We start from the raw sequence: 23,363 nt of genomic DNA, 5'->3' as shown, positions 1-23,363 counted from the left end.
TGGATATGGGCTTCTAAGGTATTAAGTAACAATTATGCGGCAAAAACAATTGCATATTTACCATTTTACAAGATGCTACTATGGTCATTACTGGTGAGATAGTTACAGTCATTACCGGTGAGATGGTTACAGTTCCTTTATTTTAGAAACCAATTCATTACCTTACCTTAAATGTTTCATCCATCGGCCTCCCAATCTTAAATTAAATACTCATGTGGGTAATTCATGTGGGTTTTCTACCCAGGCCAAAAGCTTGCTTGTGAGCAATTCACATTGATGCTAAGGAAATCAGTATGAAATGATGGTTCGCCTAAATGCTACTGTATGCATAATGTACCCAATTATTACTCGCAAACAACATCACAAGACTTCTCTGTTTCACTGGATCAAAGGTAAACAAATCCTTCAACTACTGTGCTGCTCACTATCGAGCACCAACTAGCTCCAGCAGGGGGACAAATCAAGCCCAAGTCAAGGAAATGTGACTACCTTGACAAATGGACAACTGTAGTTAGGGACATGAATGGATCTCCCAATTTGTCATTACAGGTAGAAATTATCCTTATATGTTAGAGGGGTCATTGTTGCAGTCTTGAAGAATAAGCTTATAATCCTGTGTCAATTAACAGGGGAATCCAGAAGAAACATCTATTAAATTGTCAGAGTCTTGGGAAGCGAGTGCAAACCTCAAGATTCATATACGAGCAAGGCTGTAACCCTTATTGTAGAACTACGAGCTGGTAGAGGGGGTACTTAGCCAAAACGTTAGAGAATATAGGGCCAGATTACAACTTTGGAGGAGGTGTTAATCCGTCCAATAAGTGACGGTAAAGTGACAGATATACCACCAGCCGTATTACGAGTCCATTATATCCTATGGAACTCGTAATACGGCTGGTGGTATATCTGTCACATTTGGGACAGATTAACACCTCCTCCAAAGTTGTAATCAGGCCCATAATGTCCTGCAATCTCTGCACAACACCTAATGTGTCACTAATCGATCAGCTCTCCATTGGTTTAAGCGCTATAAAGGTATAATGAAGAAAATGACAGTTAAAAAGGGTCCTGTATTTTTGGCCTTATCAGACCACCAAGCAGCTTTAGGTAGCTTGGAGAAGAACATATACAGGGAAATCTCTATGGCAGACATGAGTTCGATCATTTAATGCTTACAGTCCAAGCTTTGTACAAAGGAATGATATATTGGCAGAATGTGCATGAATCATTTTTCAGTAGAGGGAAGAAGCTGCTATGCCACCCTGTCCAAGCTGACTTCTGTGGCCTACAGATGTTTTACAATATTTGTGTGCGATGCACGTCTCTAATCTTGAATCCACAGAGGCCTTCAGACCATAATGAGTGGTCTCATTATGTGGATTTTCAAAGGACATATGGAGGCAAACATAAGGCCCATCCTGTGAAAAAGTGGTAAATCTGCACCTGTACATTTACATCTACAACCAGGTGCAGATAAACTGCTTTTTGATATTCACAAATATTGACAAAAGTATGTGCCCACAGCTGAGCCAGGCACAGGTGAGTACTACTGGGAATGTCAGGTTGTCTTTCCTTAGGATCTTATTTCCCGTTTGTTGATTTCTCCACAGTGAAGAACTCTGCACTGAAATTTCTTGTGCAAATGCACAAGTTTTTAGGTTTTGCCTGCATGTGCGCTTGCGCGCTGCTTGCGAAATATTTTAATTTGAAAAAAATGTTAAAACTTAGAAGGGGCTTAGAACCAGACCCCTACTTACCTGAGCTTACCATTTGCTTAGTCTACGTCACTCTGATTGGCCAGCACATGGTCTGCATGTCCCCCTGCTTCACTTCCTGTTGTTTTCTTCGCCGTTCTTGCCGTCGGGTTGTCTCTGGTCACTTCCCATAATGAGTGGTCTCATTATGTGGATTTTCAAAGGACATATGGAGGCAAACATAAGGCCCATCCTGTGAAAAAGTGGTAAATCTGCACCTGTACATTTACATCTACAACCAGGTGCAGATAAACTGCTTTTTGATATTCACAAATATTGACAAAAGTATGTGCCCACAGCTGAGCCAGGCACAGGTGAGTACTACTGGGAATGTCAGGTTGTCTTTCCTTAGGATCTTATTTCCCGTTTGTTGATTTCTCCACAGTGAAGAACTCTGCACTGAAATTTCTTGTGCAAATGCAGAAGTTTTTAGGTTTTGCCTGCATGTGCGCTTGTGCGCTGCTTGCGAAATATTTTAATTTGAAAAAAATGTTAAAACTTAGAAGGGGCTTAGAACCAGACCCCTACTTACCTGAGCTTACCATTTGCTTAGTCTACGTCACTCTGATTGGCCAGCACATGGTCTGCATGTCCCCCTGCTTCACTTCCTGTTGTTTTCTTCGCCGTTCTTGCCGTCGGGTTGTCTCTGGTCACTTCCCATAATGAGTGGTCTCATTATGTGGATTTTCAAAGGACATATGGAGGCAAACATAAGGCCCATCCTGTGAAAAAGTGGTAAATCTGCACCTGTACATTTACATCTACAACCAGGTGCAGATAAACTGCTTTTTGATATTCACAAATATTGACAAAAGTATGTGCCCACAGCTGAGCCAGGCACAGGTGAGTACTACTGGGAATGTCAGGTTGTCTTTCCTTAGGATCTTATTTCCCGTTTGTTGATTTCTCCACAGTGAAGAACTCTGCACTGAAATTTCTTGTGCAAATGCACAAGTTTTTAGGTTTTGCCTGCATGTGCGCTTGTGCGCTGCTTGCGAAATATTTTAATTTGAAAAAAATGTTAAAACTTAGAAGGGGCTTAGAACCAGACCCCTACTTACCTGAGCTTACCATTTGCTTAGTCTACGTCACTCTGATTGGCCAGCACATGGTCTGCATGTCCCCCTGCTTCACTTCCTGTTGTTTTCTTCGCCGTTCTTGCCGTCGGGTTGTCTCTGGTCACTTCCCATTGGCCATTAGCCAGTGCCCTTCCTCAGGCTACAACACAGAAGGTACATCTTTTTCTTTTCTGCATGCCATCTTCTTTCTTCGCTGCTATCTTCCCTGTCTTCTTTCTTCACTGCTGTTGTCTTTCTTCTTCGCCGCATGCCTTCTTCTGTCTTTCTTTGCTGCTGTCTCTTTCTTTTTAAATGCATGCAGTCTTCTTTCTTTTTACTGCATGCTGTTTTTTGCCTACTTTCTTCACTGCAGTCTTCTTTCTGCTATACCGCATGCCCTATTCTGTCTTCTTTTTTTCCTGTCTTCTTTCTTCTTTGCTGCATGCCATCATGTCAATAGGTTTCGCCTTTGTTTCTTCTTTCTACCTAATTGGATTACAAATATTCGAAAAATGTTGTAATAATGAATGTTTAAAATTTGATAAACCGATTTTTCCAATGATTTAAAATCCAGTTAGAAAGAAAAAACAAAGCCAAAATCTATTGGCGTTGCCATTGCTTGTTTTCCTCCTGGAGAGAAACTTCCTTACCCATTAATAAAAGTCTCCTACCCCATACCATCAAATGATGGAGTCATCTATTCGCCTTCCCATCCTGGAAGGGTCAATATCTCTGACCATTCCAGGGTAGGAAACGGTTGGGGGTGAATTTGGGGATGCCTACAAACATACATGTATGGGGGCATACCCAACATGCTCTAGGCAAGCCATACCTTCAAAGGTCCATTTCCCACTCCTTTTGTGGGATTTACAAGTATAAGTTTAAACCTGCCAGGAATCCCTTTGTGTATTCCTAGCTGGAATAAAAAAAGGGTACATTTGGTCAGAAACCTGTTTACAACCAAAGGTTAGGAGTGAAATGTCCATAAGCAGAGTGGTGAGGTTCAGCTCTCTGAATGAGTGCTTTCTGGTAGGAGACCTCACTTTCACAGATATTTTTCACATACACTCGGCAACTGCTGTTTGTTCAAGTTAGTAGTTGTTAAATGGAGCCCCCAATTAGAGCCACGATTAAAAGGATCTTGTGACTTTATCCCAAACAATACCATATGGAATTGGTATAGCAGAAATGTTCACGAAAGACAAGTCTCAGCGGCTCTTGTGAGAAGAAATGGGGTTTCAGGACCTCATCCACCAGTTCAACTGTTGATCTTTCAGGTAAGAAAATTACCATTTATTATTAGAAAGAATGTTATGACAAAGCCAATCCAAAGGAGGAAAGCTAATATAGTCAAGGAAAGCCACAGATAGTTCCAGGGGAAAATAAAGTAATTTGTTTTAAGCCAGTTTATCAGCTTACATGTTTTTGGCAGTTGAGATGTAGAGGAGGCAAATGAGTTCAAAAAAGTGGCATTGATGTTGGCAAAGTATCCAGAAGCAGTTCGTGCAAAAGCTGGAACCGTATTTGTAGGAGGAGAACTGGTAGTGGTCTCCTGCGTGGATCACAGTAAATGACACCATCCGTCTGTGTTGAAGTTGTGTCAAATCGGTCAGAAATTTGTTGTTAGTGGAACTAATGCAAGAGCATTTTCCACCCTCCCCAAGCTCGGAGAGGTGTCAGCTTTGATGCTCAAAACTTGTAGAGGGATGTCTTGACCAGTAGTGAGAGGGATTCGGGAACTACTAGTTGCTCCTCTTGGTCTGCTGTGCAGGATCGGCCACATGGTGTAACTTGACACTGTTGATAGATACAAAGCGGTTTTCTTTCGCACCAGCCTACGGTGGTAGAATGACAGTTCTGGTACCCTGCATTCACAAGACTGGAACCAGTGCACGATAAGAAGGACCGAACTCCTTTTTCACACTTTTGGAAACCAGCCAGTAGGTGTTATTGGTACATCCTTAATTCCTGCGGAGGCAGCACTGGCAGAATCGTTGTCATCACAGAACTGCTGTAATTCCTGCAAGACCCTTTTATGTCAAAAGGGGTTTCTTCCGCCTCCACACCAGGACCATCAAGACCTGGAACATACATTTGAGTTCCAAACAGGCACGCCTATGAAGTACGACGGCCCGGAGACCCTGTAGGCAGATTGTTAAGTGCTCTCTGGACTCCATAGGAGGTGATTAAGCCAACTACAACCCATACCTAATACTCTGGCTCTTAAGGACTGCTTTAAATCACGGTTTAGTCGCTCCACAACACTATTTACCTCAGGATGAAATGGAGACGAGTAATGGAGTTGGACCCCTAACGAAGCCATGGCATCCCTGAATGCCCTTGAGGAGAAAGCAGGGCCCTGGTCCGAGTAAAAAGCCGCAACTGCATATGTGCTGATAAAGACTTGCAAATCTTTAATAACAGTCCGAGCGTCAGCCAAGCGTTGTGGCCACACCCATAGAAATCTGGAGCAAGAGTCGACAGCGACTAAAATTTGGATAGGGCGTGCCCTCAGCCGTAGCTTTCACAGCAACCCATAAGTCATCGTCCGGTTTTGTTCCAGAATGGGTTACTGCAGCAACAGCAGCCGTAGCTACTGCTGATTTGGCTGTTTCATCAGCCAGTGTATTTCCAGCAATGTGTATTCCAACGCGCTGGTGTCCCAGTGTCTGTACAACATGGACCTCTGGTAGCGTGTCCTTCAGATCCAATACTTTCTCCATCAGACGTCTGTGTTTGATGGTGTTGCCTTTAGAATATCTGAACCCATTCTGATGCTAGTAATGCAGGTATTCATTGAAGGACTGGACACAATAGTACGAATCACAGACAATCAGTGTTAGCGGTGCAGGATCCGTGTGTTCCAGTGCCATCACCAGAGCCTTTAGCTATGCTAGTTGTGCTGTGCAATCCCCTAGGGTATGCACGTGTGTATGCTGGGAACAAAATGAATTATCCTCCATGTAGCCGCTTACTGCACAAGCAGCGGAGTATTGATGTTTTGTGCTATTGCGAGTTGTGCTGAGCTATCGGTGTACATGACCCTTTTATATTGATCAACAGGCAATGTACTTGCCGGAACGGGGTATTCTAGTTCATATTGCAAAAATTCTTGAGTTTGGTACTTTGGGTCGAAAATGTAGTCAACATCAGTGGCTTTCAAAGACGTTGCCCACTGAATCCAACATAATGCTTTAGCATTTGGAACGCTGGCTTTAGTAACAGCCTCAAGGGATGGAATTGGAGATACGGAGATCCGACAATGATGTATTTCCCCTGGGCCAGTGGTCTTTCCTTTATGACAGCCATCTGAACAGCAGTGAGAATTTTCTCAGTCTGAGCAAAGCGTTGTTCTGCTGTAGAGTACAAATGTGATTTGTAAGCAATCGGGAGTGTCTCACCTTCATTGAAAGTTACATAGGTGAGACCAATGGCACCAGCAATTACTCTGATAACGAAATATTTTTTGTCATCCCTTGTGTGTAAGTGTTGTGCTGCAAGCATGTCTGTCTGCAAAGTTCTGAGAATGCGTGTGTGTTCCAACATTTACTGGAAAAGTCAGGACATATTAAGTCATATAAAGGTTGTATGCGAGATGCGTGTTCTGGAATGTAAGTTCTGACAAAGTTTAGAAAACCCAATAAGGATTTTTTATTCTACTTGGAGCTTGTAACTGTGCACATTTTTCCAAGAATTGTGGCACTAGGCTCTTTCCTTCACTTGATTGTTCGCATCCCAGAAACAGGACACTAAGGAAGGCTTTTTTTTTAAATTAAATTTATAGCCAGATTCAGCAAATCCTACAACAATGTGGGCTATCCGTCTTAGATGTTGTAATAATTCATCATCCGTGAGATAGATATTGTCTACATAGGACAATGATTCAGGGTCAATGTCGTGCAATATTGAAGTCACACGAGCAGCAAACAGTCCTGGACTGTTCTTGTACCTCTGGGGTAAACTACAGAATTTATTCTGAGAGCCTAGTGCACTGAAACTTGTTAAGTCTCTACTCTCAGGAGCTATATTTTGGCAGAAGAAACCACTGGAAATGTCCAGTGTTGTTTTGTATTTTTTGTGCACTATGTTGTTCATGAGTGCTGTGCTATGTGAGTTTTGTATAGCGTATGTGCGTGTATGACTGTTTAAATGTCTGTAGTCTAAGACTATTCTGTACGAATGGTCCGGTTTAGCTACTGGGAATAAGGGATTTTTCATTGGTGAGACGCTTGTTTACGCCCTAGTACTCCAGTTGTGTGAGGATTTTCCTCACAAGTGCTTTAGCATCATGTTTTATTGGGTACTGGGATTGAGGCTGGAGTTGATTTTTAATTGGAATTACATGATAGGGGGAATCTTTATCCCACCTTACATGGTTGTGCTATAACGTGGGTGCTTGCGCCAATCCCCAATTAATGGCATAGGATTCTGCGAGCTCATCGGGAACAAGGGGTGAGGAAGAAGGTGTGATAACATATTCCCCATATGGGCAAGTACGGACAAATTCAGGTGGCCAATCCCTTTTGGACAGCAGAATATCATATATATTTGTGACATGGTCCCAAAAGATTGCGTCGATTGTGTGTTCAATGTCTCCTTCTAACTGTAACGTTACTTTGTACACCCTATCAGGTGTGGAGACACGCAGGTCCACAGTTTCAACTTGTAGAAACTCATCTGTTGCTTTCACCTCCAGATGTTCTAGAAGACTCAGATGAACTATTGTGACCTCTGCGTGCTGTCTAGTAGCGCTAGTGCCCACTTCTTGTTCTTCAATAGAGCCCTCTTTCTGATTGGCATGACAAACTGCAACTGCTGCCACTTTTTTAAATTGGAGTTTTTGGTAGGGAAGTTTTTCTTCTTTTTTAACAGAAACTTCAGTAGAGCGTTGTGATTTCTGCCTCGGTTTTACGTATTCAGTTCTTGGCTCTTACCACCCACCTCTCTCACTGCGTTTTTCCGGTGAGTCCTCAAAGGAACAAGATTGGAGTGTATCAGTATATTGATATCTGTCAGGCATTTTTATATTATCTCTATTTCTGAGATTATATCTATTCTGTGGGGTCTCCGTATGCGGAGATTCTCCCCTTTCTTTTTTAGGTGTTTGTTGTTTTTATCCCAGCGTTTTTTGAACCCTAAGGAGCTTGCTTAGTAGAATCGTTATCAGATTTACCTTGCAAATTGAGGTTTTGTTGGTCTTTGCCCCCAGACTATCTCGACCAATGACAGAGTAGGTCTCCGCGATAATCTTTGACAGCTCACGTTCTTGATCCTGTGGAGGAACGTCCCAGAGCTGCATGCGCACCGCTAGTGCAAGATACTGAGGCAAAACTGACCATTAGTTGCATCTCCAAATCCAGGACTGGGGCAACCCCGTATTCATCTTGAAATTGTTTCAACAAGTACAGTAAATTGGCAAGTGTTGGTGTACCATGTTCGGTAGTATAGAGCGTGGCAAATACAGCACCCCATGTATTGCAGTTATTTATAGTGGGAAACATTTCAAATGGTCTCCAACTGCGGTAAATCCTGCAAAGTGAAGGCTTGTAAATAATAAGCAGGGTGTCTCACAGGTAAACAGATGTAAGTGTACATGAGAAAAATCACCTTAGATTCCAGGATTAAGTTTGAATATAATGTGTGGAGACCAGGTGGTAGGAGAAAAGGTGCACTTAAGGTTTCAGCTGAACTTCAGGATGTCTTTCCATTCACAGTGGCTGTGAAGAGGGCTTCACAGGGCGGAACTTAAACATGTTGAGAAATATTTTAAGCTTATGTAGGTAAATGATTGACAGAATTACAGAGGACAGTTGTGGGCCCCTGGATGGATGGTAGGGCCAAAAAGTCGCCTGTTGTGAATAACATAATTTCTGCATCCAAAACACAAAAGAAAAACGGAATGAGCATAATTAAGGGGCCCTTTAGAACTATGAAATGTTTTTACAATACTCCTCACCTCTCCTTACTGAACCCAACTGTGACTACATACATTCCCCCAGAACCGTGATGCGCTCACCTGCAAGATGCTCCCTGAACAGGATGATGTATTTGCAGACCAGGTCATGGTCATTGTTATACTTCCTCATCAGCAACACAGCTTTCTCTATGGAGACCTTGCCATGAAACTTTTCCCTCAGTCGCCGGGCACTCTTCTCCAACTGCACAAAAAGAGAACATAGGAGACCTAATTTCCAAAGGGACTCGCACACAACTTACTAAACAAATAACAGCGAGAAAAGGAGCAAACAAATAATGTTAACAATTGCAACACCGAGGATAGGGGTTCACAGTGCTGTGAAATACTTTTCTGAGAGAGAGGGGTTGTCGCAGAGGATCAATGTGTTATTTTCAGGGTCACCGGGGTCATTTGTTTGTGAATTCAGAGATAAAGGTACAGGAAGCGACAACCCATATCACCCTTGCTTCCTTTAACCTTATCATTCACACCTTTAACCCTATTTTATCTCATTTATTTATTACCAATAGTTACCCTTATGTCTGTTCCCCAATTCATACTGACCTTCACCCTTCTTGAATTATTTTGCTCCATTACTGTGAGAAACTGGATTACTACTTGGGGTGTGCGACTACCCACCTCAAGGAAAACTCACAACCCTTGTCAGGCTTAACTCTCAAATTCACTAAATAAGCCTGAGCTCAATCCCCTGACAGATGTGGCAAGGAACAGAAATGGCTAACTTAGGGTATTGTGTAATTCATTTATGCACTGCCGTAACAGTTATAAAGTATAAATGCCAAACAATAAACATCCCACATTTAGTCAGAAAAAAAGCAAAATTTTATAATTTAACAATGCCAAAATGACAAAAATCCAATAAGGGGAACCAGAGACAGACTGGGACCTAAACACAGTTGGAGGGAGAGCGAGGACTGGATACACCAACCAGGTTTGTCCTATTCAAAGACTTTACCTTCTGACTTAGGGCCTGATCTAGAGTTTGGCAGATGGGTTACTCCGTCACAAACATAACAGATATCCCATCCGCTGTATTACAAGTGTATTACATCCAATGCCACTTGTAATACTTTGACTTGATATCTCTCATGCTTGTGATGGAGTAACCCATGTGCCAAACTCTAAATCGGGTCGTAAGTCAGAAGTTAAAGTCTTTGACTAGGTCCTAAATTTTTTAAGTCCCAATCCACCACAGATGTAAACTTCTAAAGCCCGGAGGAACTCAGTGGAGGCACGTACAGGCTCACAGTGTATCAGGCAAAGGCCTACAGCAGGGTTCAGTCCAGTTGCCACTGGTCAGCTGCATACTTTCAGGAAAAGCCCTCTTGTAGCTTGTTGTCTCCTTGTAGCCATATGGAAGACCAGCTTTCTGACCTCTGCAGTCCACTTCTTTGTCCTGGGTACAAGAGGGAGTAGGTCCCTTCCTTTAGGGCTCCTCTCCAGACAGCTGGTCCAGTCTTCTTCCAATCTTCCACAGATCCAGAAAGTGTTCTGAATTGAGTGCCTGTGGGTGTCTCATTTATGACTAGTATCAGCCGGGATTAGGGGTGACTCCTGGGCACGCCCTAATGAACTAAGGTAAAAGTTCAAATGGCCAATGCTACCTACTTTGCCTTATGGCAAACAGGCCTATAATGCCACGGATCAGGGCATTTTCAAGATGGCAATATTTTTTAGCTATACTGAATTTGGGCTCTGGGGACTGTGGGTGTGTATGATGAGTGTTCTCCCACATCTAACACTGAAACCTAGTTTGAAGCAGGTACTGTACTCACAACAAACCCAGAGACAGAAGTAATGTAGGACAAAGAAGGGTCCTTCAGAAATCATACAAGGGATGAAAAACAGTTGTCTAGGCATCCTGTTCCCTAACTTTAAATTGTCAATTCAATCAGAAAATCAGAATCTTCTGTCTTTTAGGAAAGCCTTGAAGACCTGGCTTTTCTCGTCTTAATTATTCAGGCCATTATTATTTTGGGCTTTCATGCAGTTGATTTTGCTGGGTGGGTGTTGGTGACTAGCGCTGGGAATCTCTTTCTCTGGGCAGCTATGCACTTTACAAGTCTATTAACATAACAAATCAATTGTGCCTTAAGTGTTAAGTGGTTCAACAGGCCTGCCAAGCAGTATGTGACATTTTACTGTCAAAAGGAGGACCAGATACCCCCCCCCAACCCCAGCATATTCTGTAGAGCCTCAAAGGTGTCACCTCTGTCCATTCAGCCTGTTTGTCCCTGGGAGACATTTCACAGCTATTATAACTATTATAGGTTCAGCTCAGGCTGAGAGCTGGCAGACGATTAGGCTAATTAGCCTTCTGACTGTTCAGTCAGGGAACGGGTAACTTTCTAAAAATTAATTTGAGTTAATATTTATCACAAATCCAATGTTACCATTGAACTGGATTTTCTGTCAAGTATTAAAAACTGTGATTTAAATATTTTTCTAGTTGGTCCCTTCCAGAAATACTGTATTGGTATTTAATCTTGCTTTCCAGTGTTTCTCTATGCACCAGCCAGCCTTCCTGCAGTGAAAGCAGGTTTCTGGGGTTAGCCACTGTCAGTTAAGGGCATGCTAAGTTTACATTTCTATATTTCCTAATTTATATAATTTAGTATACCAGGGTACAATGGCAGGCCTGAAGCTATGTTTGCAATGCCAATATAGTGAATGGCCCAATAGGTGCTGAACTCCAATACTTACAGGCCCTAGGTACATTTTGTACCACGTATTGGGGACTTAAAGGCAATATAAATATGGAAATACAGAGCATGCCAATTCGACTACTTTTAAAGGGGGAGCATGGCCACTTTACAACTGGTCAGCAGAGGTAAAGAGCTCTAAAGCCAGCAAAATTGTAAGGTCCTGCAAATGGTGAAAAAACCCAGGGTGACCATGCTGCAGAAGTGGATTTCCTACAATTACCCTTAGTATATCTAGTGGTAAATGGCCTGAAAACAGCACAACACCAGATGACGATCCACCAGCTAACAGAGGAACAAGGTGCCATAACCAAGTGAGGGAAAGGAGGCAGTCCTCAAGAGGTAGTACAGGCAGAGTTACACATAGAAATGAGACAGAGAGGGAGTTCAATAAAGTGGGTGGCCAAAAAAAAGATATCCACAGATTGAAGCAGGGCATGGCAATCATAGCAAGGAAGAGACAAGTTAATGTCACATAGTTGTGCATGGCATTTTTTTTCAAAGCAGGCAATTTGTAATTTTCTTGAAATCAGTGAGCACGGAAAGGAGGTAAATATACAGGGCAGGGTGAGTTTTCCATGGGTGCCTTTAAGCAAAATGGCAATGACAATGCTGCATACAGCAGGCCCTGATCAGGATCTATTAAATAACTTTTGTAGCGTGCAAGTCGAGTGCATAGACAAATCTCAAAATCAAAGAACACATCCAGTTGCTTGGGACTTTTTTCAGTTGTCCTTATTGAACGTATGTAATTTAAAACCATCTTCAGCACTCAAAATGCTTTCTGGAACAATGGCCTTGATTATCTCAGCCCACCTTTCAAAGACCCACCCAACTACATACCTTTGATCCAGGCAGGCCAAACTCCTCCTGATTATCCCATTTACCAGGAAATCCAATACCTCGCTGAAAGACACTGAAGGCCAACACATTGTTTTATAAGCCAATGACTGCCTGCTCACTCGTCTAATCTCTCCCAGCAACCATCATTTTACTATCATACCCTAATTCACGTAGGGTTTGTTTTCAAACGTGGTGTCCTCTAAAGGAGTGATGCTTTTGGCTCATGAGCCTCCACTAAACATTTAGTGTAATAGGAAGGCTACCAGAAAGGCCCCAGATTGATCTCCCCGAGGGCAGATATGGCAGCATTTTAGGAATCTGACAGCACTGGAGAAATGTGAGCTGTTGTCCTGCTCTCTCCTGTTTGTTTTTCTGATCGTCGAACTTCTCAGATAATGTGGGGTTTCTCCACAGGTTTTACTCTTAGTACTAAAGGTGCTTCTATCACCCCATAAATCTCTTGAAACATTACAGTTTTACAAGTTTTCCAGTAGGATTCTTCTTTAGCCATGGTACATCAACTAGGTGACTGGAAATGTCAGGGTGGCAAAGCATGCTGCAATTCTTTTCTGGCATTTCTTCCAGAAATCTTGTCTTTGACAAACTGTTCATTGAGCATAAATTATGTCACAGCCTGTCACTTAGAGGAGAATGTGGTCCTTCCAGTTTTCTTTTCAGACACTAATTCACATGTTAAAACTCCTTCTCCACTTCTGTGATGTGCAAAGGTAACTAAAGGATTTGTTTCACATGTTTGGCAAGTAAACAACATGTGTGTCTAAGATACCTCAGTTCCTTGCCACTTTCATAATGGTTTGCATGTGGTAATGGCAAGGGATAGGTGTTAGCACACACTACTGAAAAGTAGAAAGACTGGAATGGGGTCCCAATGGTGGATAGTTGTCAGCTGTCGCCTGTGTCCGCAAAGCCTTTTTGGCTCACTATTAGATGCAGGTGAGATCATTATGTAGGGGATTCTCGCACTCCTGCTTTTTTGATATAGAACTGAAAATTTTTGACTTTCCAGCTATCACATACGATTTGTAGGTCTGGCTTGACAATGCAGCTGCCAACATATCTTTTTTGATAACCAGATAAAGAACTTTAAGAAGCCATACTAAAATCTCAGACTCTACCCACATGCTGAACTTCTTTTATAAATGCTTTTGATGGGACATAAGATTTCTGCTTCAATTTAAAATGACATTGTGTTTTATCGTTTGAGAATGCTTGAGTTTAATACAGTTCATTATGGCGAAAAAGCCAACAATCCAGTATCTCTTAGAACAGGTTTTATATTTTTTTGCCAAAGTAATTTTTTATATATTTGTCATTTTATGAAAGTATTCAGTCTCAGTTGGTTATGATGACAAACCAATGACAAAAGCAATAGACGTGTCTGGTTCTTTGGAAAATGTGTCACATGCCACTAGTCAAAACGTACCAGACTGGACTTATTTATTGTGAAATGTGTATGTTATGTCAACTGGTGTTAAAGGAGGGGATTATTATTGCACTATTTTAAAGTTTGGAGACCAGTAATTGATTACATGTAAGCTCACAGATTCCTGTAGTAGGCATAGGTTTTGGTGTTAGGTACTTCTCTGGAAACTCCTGGGTGAATAATACACTTCAGCCATTGGCTCCATTGCCCTACGGGTGATGGTAGCCTGGATCAGCTGTGATCAGCTATGTTCAAATGAAAATGCTTAAGTGCCAAGGTTGGTGTAGCAGTCCTTTAATTTTCCACTTTTTCCTTATATGGCTACCCTTTAATTCTAGAATTTATTTCTTTTTAAACAGTGCTTAGCAGGTCCCTCGTAGAAATGCTGGACTGCTCGCTTGCCAGTCATTTCATCTGCATGCATCTCATCGGTGAAGTCACTGGATCTAAACCACAGTATAGCACTCATTTTATATTCCACGATGGCTCACATGTTTACAAGCAATACGTCAACCATCTTGGGTCAGTACAACGAAAAACTATGCACTACTGCAAGAGTATGTCTGCCACGTTTAGGTAGCAGCTTTTTACCTTTTTACAACCGTTATTTTCTATGTTTACCCTGCATATGCTTCGTCAATTGTGTGTGGGTTTAATGGTAGTTAGAATTAAGTACTGTGAGGAGTCAGTGAGACTAAGAGTCATTTGCTGGATATTAATGTCAATCCTCACCACATGCACATTCCCTCTTTCTCTTAAGAGTGCTTTAATCATAGGTTCTGTGGATTACTTCTGGTAAATAGTACATTTTCGAGCTGGACTGTAGGAACTGGAAGAATGTTACCTCTCACCCCAAACCTGCTTCAGTTGCTTCACAAAGCAAAACCAAAGCATACCAAGTTTTTTTCTCAACTTATTTTTAACGCAGTGCATATTTTTCAACTGACCCATACTTGGAAGATAAGCCACGTTTTTTCATCTACCAAGTGACAAATGTACCTGATGCAGTGCTCTTTAGCATTACTGAAATGTATTGCATTTTAATGCCAAGTTAAAGTTTGATCAGTATGTTCAGACTATGAAGGGTTCGGATCTAGCTAGGTATGTGCAGTAAGCACCTTTCACTGTGTTCATTGCCTTGCGATGTACTCATACGTCACGGTGCTTCTAAGTCCTCAAAATCATGCATCCCATACTTTTCTGAATCAACAGCCTGCGTTAAATCAAATTTACATGAAAAAAAAGTGTTAAAATTTTTGTATTAACAAATGCTGCTAAAGATCCTTTCAGAATGCTGAAAGAGAAAGTCATGAAAATTCAAAATAATACGCACATAACAGTTAAAATCCAGCTAAGTGACCCTTGAACTGGCGTTCTCGAATGATTTTATGTCGAAGTTGGACTCAGCTGAATGTCCATTTGAAAAGCTTGGTTTTTGAAAAGTCGATTCAAATTAAGGTAACTAACTAGTTTCTGTTTAGAATCGGTGGTTTATACTGTGCGATAGATTGGACAATTGGGTTCCCAAGAATCAACCAGAAGACAATGAAGAGATTTCTGGGCTGACCTAATGTGGACACATAAAAATGCAGACACGCGCTGGATGCTTGACTCATGCTGCAGTTCTTGCCATCTGGTGATGGGTCATTCTTGGGAGGCTACTCTAATCCAAATTACAGGAGCCTGAGCAGATAATAACCATGACTTTCGAGAGACAGTCACTTTCAATGTTAAATGACAAATTAGACGTAAGTTTGAATGTTCAAACCTGCACACAACAATAACAGGCTAGGCCAACGTGTACTATGAATCTATGATTATGCTGGGAAGTGGTTCCACGCCAACTAAGGTCACTACGAAACCTGGAAAATAACTTAGATTCAACGGTGTACATCATTCAAAGAATTTAGGGAAGACATACAAGTCTCGGGAAGAAATGTTTACTGATCTGTTGATTTAATAAAATACAAGCAAACACAAATTACATAAGAATTGTCAAAGAGAAACCATGGTTTACGACTAACCTGAGACAAAAAAGCAACAAATTAACAATGTGCAAAAACATGTAGAACAATGTTACAACCATCAGAAATAACAAAAAATACCAATGGTATGTAGTAAAAGTACAAAACACAGGTCTGAGCACCAGAGAAAAGTTTTACCTTAAGAGATGGACCGATATTCTCAGAATAACTGAGAATATCTTAAAAACGGTAGTTTCCGTGTCTCCTCTTGCTATAAAGTATTTTCACAGGAACGGTACAGATCAACTGTGATTAACTATATCCTAGTGCACAGACCCCAAGGTGGGGGACTCGGGCTGCGCAGGGCAATATGTTGTTTGAGCCATACCAGTTGTTATAAAATGAGAGATAACGATTGCCTGGGATAAGAGTGAACACCTGAAAAGCGACCTCTGCCCTCTCCACAACTTGAATAACCCCCTTCGAGTGATTCCAGGGAGACAAGGTAGAAAACGACAAATTCAACTGCACGTATATATATAGTTTATAGTCCATGACGAGGGATAGCAAGAACTATATGAATGCAAAAAGGGGGAGAAAGCTTTTTTTATTTTTTAAATGGCTTTACAGCGATTCAATGTCCACCAGACAGCCCAGCCTTTTCTGTCAATTGCATCTTGCACTCTGGTAGGAAAAAGGGAGGGGTGGTTTTGCTTTAAAAAAAATACAAGTAGTGGATACAAAAATCAGAACATACAACGCAATACTGGCAAATAGGGGTATAGGCAATAATTAGTTTCTTTCGGTGATTGTTGGTGGATGGCACCTGCACTTATTAACAGGGCCACAGGGATTATGAGCCGGGGATGACCAAATTATGTGTTAACGTTGACTTAATTATGTGGCAATGGGGACATTATGTGGTGTAATGCCTCAGATTTGGTGATAGTATTACTTCATTACTTTGTCGTTTTCACACAACTGGGCTAAGGTTTCACTTCACTAGTACCAGTTTAACATGTAAATACAACAATGTGCAACTAAAGGTCAAACTTTGTATAACGCCTTCCACTGTGCAAACAGTACGTGACACTGGATACTCAGTAACTTTTGATCTGTGCAAGTTAGAAACACATTTTATTAGCTAAAGTCTCAAATATTATGCCGCCGATGATGACATGTATGGCAAAAGCAAAATCGTAATGGATCGAAAAAATCTCTGGCCAGAGAAATACATCATTCCAATGTCCCACTTATTAGTTGAGGCAGGGTCTTTTATAAAATAGTCTCGCAGGCAGAAGTCCAAATCCTTCCAGTAAGATTTCCTTGGATGCCTGTCCTATCCCAGAAGGAAGGCCAGGTAAGGTCCAAGCACTGATAATGCACTTGAGTCTGTCGGGTTGTACTGTCTTCAGGATAATGGCTTGAAAATAATATGTCAGAGTTACTTTAACAATCAGTACACAGGCAGCGATGCAGAGCAGACAGACGCTATGCTCCTCTGTCTTATGCTCACTATGTGGCTTAGTTTTGCTAGGGCAGGACATGCTCACCAGAGAAGGGACTCCCATAAAGTGCAATATTCCCCTATGCCTTGCTCAAGGTTGCTGGATGCTAACCTTTCACAGTCCACCTCACAGAATGCCCCCGTCTGACTGTTTGTCCCTCAGCTTGGTGGACAAACATGTAACAGAAAGACTGAAGAGGTGGATCATCTTGGCACTGTGCATGGCCACCGAATGGCACTGCGCCTACCAAAGCTTTCTGCTGCAACAGCAGCAGTTCTTAATCTTTTGACTTCTATGGACCCCCACTTAATCGTTAATGGAATCCGGTGACCCCCACTGAGTCATTTTTGGAAGCTGGGGACCTCGGCCTAACCACCTTGCATGACTTGAACTTCACAACAATACACTAAAATACAAAGATAAGGTATACACCAAACAAATGTTCAGATATTAAAATATTTTGTTCAAGGCACAGTCAAATGTAGAAATTTCCACATTTTCAACTGTGCTTCTTTATTTGTATATACTTTATTGATTGTACACATTTTAATTTTATTTAATTTTGTTACACAGTTGAAGACCCGTTGAGTAGGTCTCTACACCACTTCACTCTAAGCCATTACACTCCATGCCACTGCATTCTATTCTGCACCTCTCTACTCTATGCCACTTCAATCTACTTTACACTACTGTACTCTATGCCACTGCACTCTACACCACCTCACTCTCTACCAATGTGGTCTATGCAAATGCATGCTACACAACACGCTATGCTACTGTACTCTACGCCAATGCACTCAACACCACTGCAGTCTATGAGGCTCTACTCTGCAACACTGTACTCTCTGCCACGGATCTCTATCTATGCCACTATACTCTGCACTACTGCCCTCTATGCCAATGCACACTACTCTGCATCACTGCATTCTATTTTATGCCACTGCACTCTCTGCCACGCTACACCACTGTACTCTATGCCACTGCGCTCTGTGCCACTCTACTCTGCACCATTGCACTCTACCCACTGTAATCCAGGCCACTCTACTGTACATCACTCCACTCTGCACACTATGCTATATTATGCAACACTGGAATGTACAACACTGCGTTAAACGCTGCCGAATTCTACACCACTACACTCTACACCACTATACTCAGCAACACTCTACGTCAATGTACACTATACAAATCCACTCTAGTATATTTACCTGTACGTGACTCTACTGTATGCCACTCCACAACACTCTACTCTTGTTCATTCCACTATATGACACTCCACACCCCTCTTGTCTACGCCACTTTTAGTCATGCTCAAAAACAGCCATTCTGGTATACAGCATGGCTAAAATAAATTTGCAAAGCCAATAGGTCACACGTATGGAAGACCTTACGGCTTTGCCAATGCTTGCTCATGTTTGTTGTAAGCTGCGTGGTGTGAAAGATGAACCTATATATCACCTGATTAGCACTGGGTCTGAAATACTTTGTGAACGCCTAAGGCTTTTAAAACCTATGTTTACCTACAATACATTGCCTTGTGTTACTATTTATGTATGATTGATGTAGGACAGGACTTAAGGATGCACAGCTGCTTTTTCCAAAAACAAAATAACAGAAAACCCACACTTCTGCCTCACATGTCCTTCAAACAAAATATGAAAAGGGGCAACTCTAGCAGAACAAGTGAATATTTTTTTTTCTCATTTATTACTTGTGTTCACACAGCATGGAAAATAGTAGCCAATTATTTACACATTCAATATTTTTAATATCATGAAGTGATAACATTAACTGTTTTAACACAGTGGTGAGAAATCTCACAAACACAAAGCTGACAAAATCAGATGAAAAGGCAATAACTGCTTCCTCATACTGCTAAATACAGTTTAGGCACAATGTTTTTCATTCGTTTTATTTATTATTATTTCTGTTCAAACACGCTCTTGTAGGTCATACTGGGACTAATAAACACGTTTTAGTCTGAAACAATACAGCATAACTCCAAAACTGGTTTGCAACCTTGATCAGAGATAAATATCGACCGTTTGGTTGGGGTAAATTAGAAACTTAAAAAGGACCGACAGTTGGATTACGATTTGGAGTAAAATTCTGTCTCTGATTTTAAAATTACAATTATCTGCTTGCTTTAAATACCATTTAAGAATGGGCTACACAGCTCTAAAATAATTTAAACTATGTCTTTCTATATTTGCTGCTTTAAGTTCATATTGGAAGAGGCACGAATCAGGCATAGCATTATTTCCGTCAAAACGCGCTATCCAAAATATGATTTTTATGTTTGTTTGTTTTTTAAGTCAGGTCTACTTCGCCCTAAATAATCTGCTCCCTCTCGGAACAGAAACACCAGCCCCCAGGGTCAAAGGTATGTACACTTGCACAGATATCCCCAGCACCTGTCGTCTACTTGCTGTTTTTATCGCGATATGACGGCTGTCTGGTGACAATGCCGCATATCCTTACTACAAGACTTCCAGTCTCCCTACCTGCAACTCGTCCTCCCGGCCTCGGTACATGGCCGGGCGCTGGACGCCCTAGAGTGGCCTGGCCGCGGCGGTCACTTGAGTAGGGGGATGCGGAGCGCGCGTTAGGCCACGGACTGAGTTTCCTGGTGGAAAGGCGGAGGAAAGCAACATCCGAAACCCAGTCTGGCTGTTGCCACTCCCCTGCTCCTCCTCCCACCGCCCCCAGCACACGGCTTTCAGTTTCGTTTCTCCGGGAGCTGCAAACCAGAGACGTGCTGGTTCCAGTGCGGGACTGACAAATCCGAGGGCGTTGCCTGGTTGGGGGGGTTGGGGGGGGTGGGGGGGGTTGGATGTTCACAGTAGCAAGTTACGAGTTTACGTGACCATACCTTAAATTTCTTAATGCTAAAAAAAGTTGCTTGAAAGGTCTGTTTCTTGGATGATGATTTGTGGGGGAACCGCTGTATTCTTTTTTTAATCTGGTAATTTAGCTTTTTTTGCTTTAATAATCGTGTAGTAATACTTTGAACAGTGCTATCTATCAATTGGGAAAGGACTGGCGGAAGTCTTAAAGGAAGGTGGCAATAATTATATATTTGGGTCCATGAACATTGTGAGTGGACTGTATGGTTCGTGAGCATTGACACTGATGGTGATGAAGCACTTGTGTGATCATTTTGAATGCAAAATCCAGTCCTTGGTCTGTCCATGCCAGTTTCAGGTGTCATCATGGGGTTAATGGGCCCTACCTTAGAAGTTTAGCTCGTTTGCTACTAGTGTCCCGGAGTCCCTTCTATGGCTCTGTCAACTAGGCAAAGAATAGCCATTTCCACACTCGATGCTCAGGGAAACAAGGGCGAGCAGTCAAAGGCTTCTTAACCCCTTCGCTGCCAGGCCTTTTCCCCTCAGGTGGCAGACCTTTTTTTGGCTAGTTCGGGCAGTTCGGGCTTAGACCCTCATAACCTTTTGTCCACATAAGCTACCCACGCCAAATTTGTGTCCTTTTTCCCAACATCCTAGGAATTCTAGCGATACACAGACTTTGTGTGTTCACCTGAAGGAGACCAAGAAATGAGCCAAAATACACTAAACATTTCGATTTAAAAAAAATGGGAAAAAAGGGCTGCAGAAGAAGGCTTGTGTTTTTTTTTCCTGAGAATGGCATCAAAAAGGGTTTGCGGGCTCAAATCACCAGCTTCCCAGCTTTCAGGAACAGGTCGACTTGAATCATAAAACCCAATTGTTCAACACAATTTTGGAATTTTACTGGGACATACCCCATTTTTAGTATTTTGTGTGCTTTCAGCCTCCTTCCAGTTAGTGACAGAAATGGGTGTGAAACCAATGCTGCATCCCAGAAAGCTAAACATTTCTGAAAAGTAGACAACATTCTGAATTCAGCAAGGGGTAATTTATTTGTGTAGATCCTACAAGGTTTTACTACAGAAAATAACAGCTGAAATAAAAAATATTGAAATTGAGGTGAAAAAACCAGCAATTTTTCTCAACGTTTTACTCTAACTTTTTCCTGCAATGTACGATTTTTTAAAGCAGTATACCGTTACGTCTACTGGACTCTTCTGGTTGCGGGGATGTTCAGGGCTTGTTGGTTCATCAAGAACTCTAGGTGCCAAGAGACAATAAATGAGCTGCACCTTGCAATGGGTTTTCATTGTATACGGGTATACAGCAATTCATTTTCTAAAATATAAAGAGTGAAAAATAGTTATCAAGAAAACCTTTGTATTTCCAAAATGGGCACAAGATAAGGTGTTGAGAAGCAGTGGTTATTTGCACATCTCTTAATTCTGGGTAGGCCCATACTAGCATGTGAATTTCAGGGCATTTCTCAAATAGACTGATTTTTTTACACAACGCCTTACATTTGGAAGGAAAAAATTTAGAGAAAGACAAGGGGCAATAACACTTGTTTTGCTATTTTGTGTTCCCCCAAGTCTCCCGATAAAAATGGTACCTCACTTGCGTGGGTAGGCCTAATGCTCGCGACAGAAAACACAACATGGACACAACACATGTTTACATTGAAATCTGACGTGTTTTTTGCAAAGTGCCTAGCTGTAGATTTTGGCCTCTAGCTCAGCCGTCACCTAGGGAAACCTACCAAACCTGCACATTTTTTAAAACTAGACACCTGGGGGAATCCAAGATGGTGTGACTTGTGGGGCTCTCACCAGGTTCTGTTACCAAGAGTCCTTTGCAAACCCCACAATTTGGCCAAAAAACACTTTTTCCTCATATTTCAGTGACATAAAGTTGTGGAATCTGAGAGGAGCCACGCATTTCCTTCCACCTAGCATTCCCCCAAGTCTCATGATAAAAATGGTACCTCACTTGTGTGGGTAGGCCTAGCACCCGCAAAAGGAAATGCCCCAAAACACAACGTGGACACATCACATTCTCCCCAAAACAGACCTGTTTTTTGTAAAGTTCCTAGCTGTGGATTTTGGCCTTTAGCTCAGCCGGCACCTAGGCAAACCTACCAAACCTGCTCATATTTGACAACTAGACACCTAGAGGAATCCAAGATAGGGTGACTTGTGGGGCTCTCACCAGGTTCTGTTACCCAGAATCCTTTGCAAACCTCAAACTTTGGCCAAAAAAACCCCTTTTTCCTTACATTTCGGTGACACAAACTTCTGGAATCTGAGAGGAGCCACAAATTCCTTACCACCAGCATTCCCCCAAGTCTCCCGATAAAAATGGTACATCACTTGTGTGGGTAGGCCTAGAGCCCGTGACAAGAAATACCCTAAACACAGCATGGATCCATCACATTTTCCCCCAAAAAACAGAGCAGTTTTTTGGAAAGTGCCTAGCTGTGGATCTTGGCCTCTAGCTCAGCCAGCACCTAAGGAAACCTACCAAACCTCCACATTTTTTAAACTAGACATCTAGGGGAATCCAAGATGGGCTGACTTGTGGGTCTCGGACTAGGTTCTGTTACCCAGAATTCTTTGAAAACCACAAAATTTGGCTAAAAAACACTTTTTCCTCACATTTCGGTGATGCAAAGTTCTGGAATCTGAGAGGGGTGACAAATTTCATTCCACCCAGCCTTCCCCCAGTCTCCCGATAAAAATGATACCTCACTTGTGTGGGTAGGCCTAGCGCCCGCGAAAGGAAATGCCCCAAAACACAACGTGGACACATCACATTCTCCCAAAGAAAACAGACCTGTTTTTTGCAAAGTGCCTAGCTGTGGATTTTGGCCTTTAGCTCAGTCGGAACCTAGGGAAACCTACCAAACCTGCAAATTTTTGAAAACTAGACATCTAGGGAAATCCTAGATGGGGTGACTTGTGGGGCTCTCTCCAGGTTCTGTTACACAGAATCCTTTGCAAACCTCAAAATTTGGCCCCAAAAAACTTTTTCCTCACATTTTGGTGACAGAATGTTCTGGAATCTGAGAGGAGCCACAGATTTCTTTCCACCTAGCGTTCACCCAAGTCTCCTGATAAAAATGGTACCTCACTTGTGTGGGTAGGCCTAGAGTCAGCGACAAGAAATACCCTAAACACAGCATGGACCCAACACATTTTCCCTAAAAAAACTGAGCTGTTTTTTGTAAAGTGCCTAGCTGTGGATTTTGGCCTTTATCTCAGTCGGAAC

At 42.0% G+C, this 23,363-nt stretch overlaps 1 protein-coding gene across 1 annotated transcript in view; it reads right to left on the bottom strand.

Annotated features, from left to right (window-relative positions):
• Positions 1-19,906, bottom strand: part of SHFL (shiftless antiviral inhibitor of ribosomal frameshifting) — a 121,571-nt gene extending 101,665 nt beyond the window's left edge. Inside the window, exons 1-2 of the mRNA XM_069231789.1 lie at positions 19,755-19,906; positions 8,829-8,970 (exon numbers count right to left, since the gene is read on the bottom strand). Of these exons, the coding sequence (XP_069087890.1) occupies positions 8,829-8,970; positions 19,755-19,784 (172 nt within the window). The 5' untranslated portion in view covers positions 19,785-19,906. The remainder of the gene's footprint in view (positions 1-8,828; positions 8,971-19,754) is intronic.
• Positions 19,907-23,363: the final 3,457 nt, after the last annotated feature.

The sequence above is a fragment of the Pleurodeles waltl genome, chromosome 4_2 (genome assembly GCF_031143425.1).
Source record: "Pleurodeles waltl isolate 20211129_DDA chromosome 4_2, aPleWal1.hap1.20221129, whole genome shotgun sequence".
NCBI lineage: Eukaryota > Metazoa > Chordata > Amphibia > Caudata > Salamandridae > Pleurodeles > Pleurodeles waltl.
The sequence above is the reverse complement of the archived record's forward strand: the minus strand, read 5'-3'. Positions and strand labels throughout refer to the sequence as shown.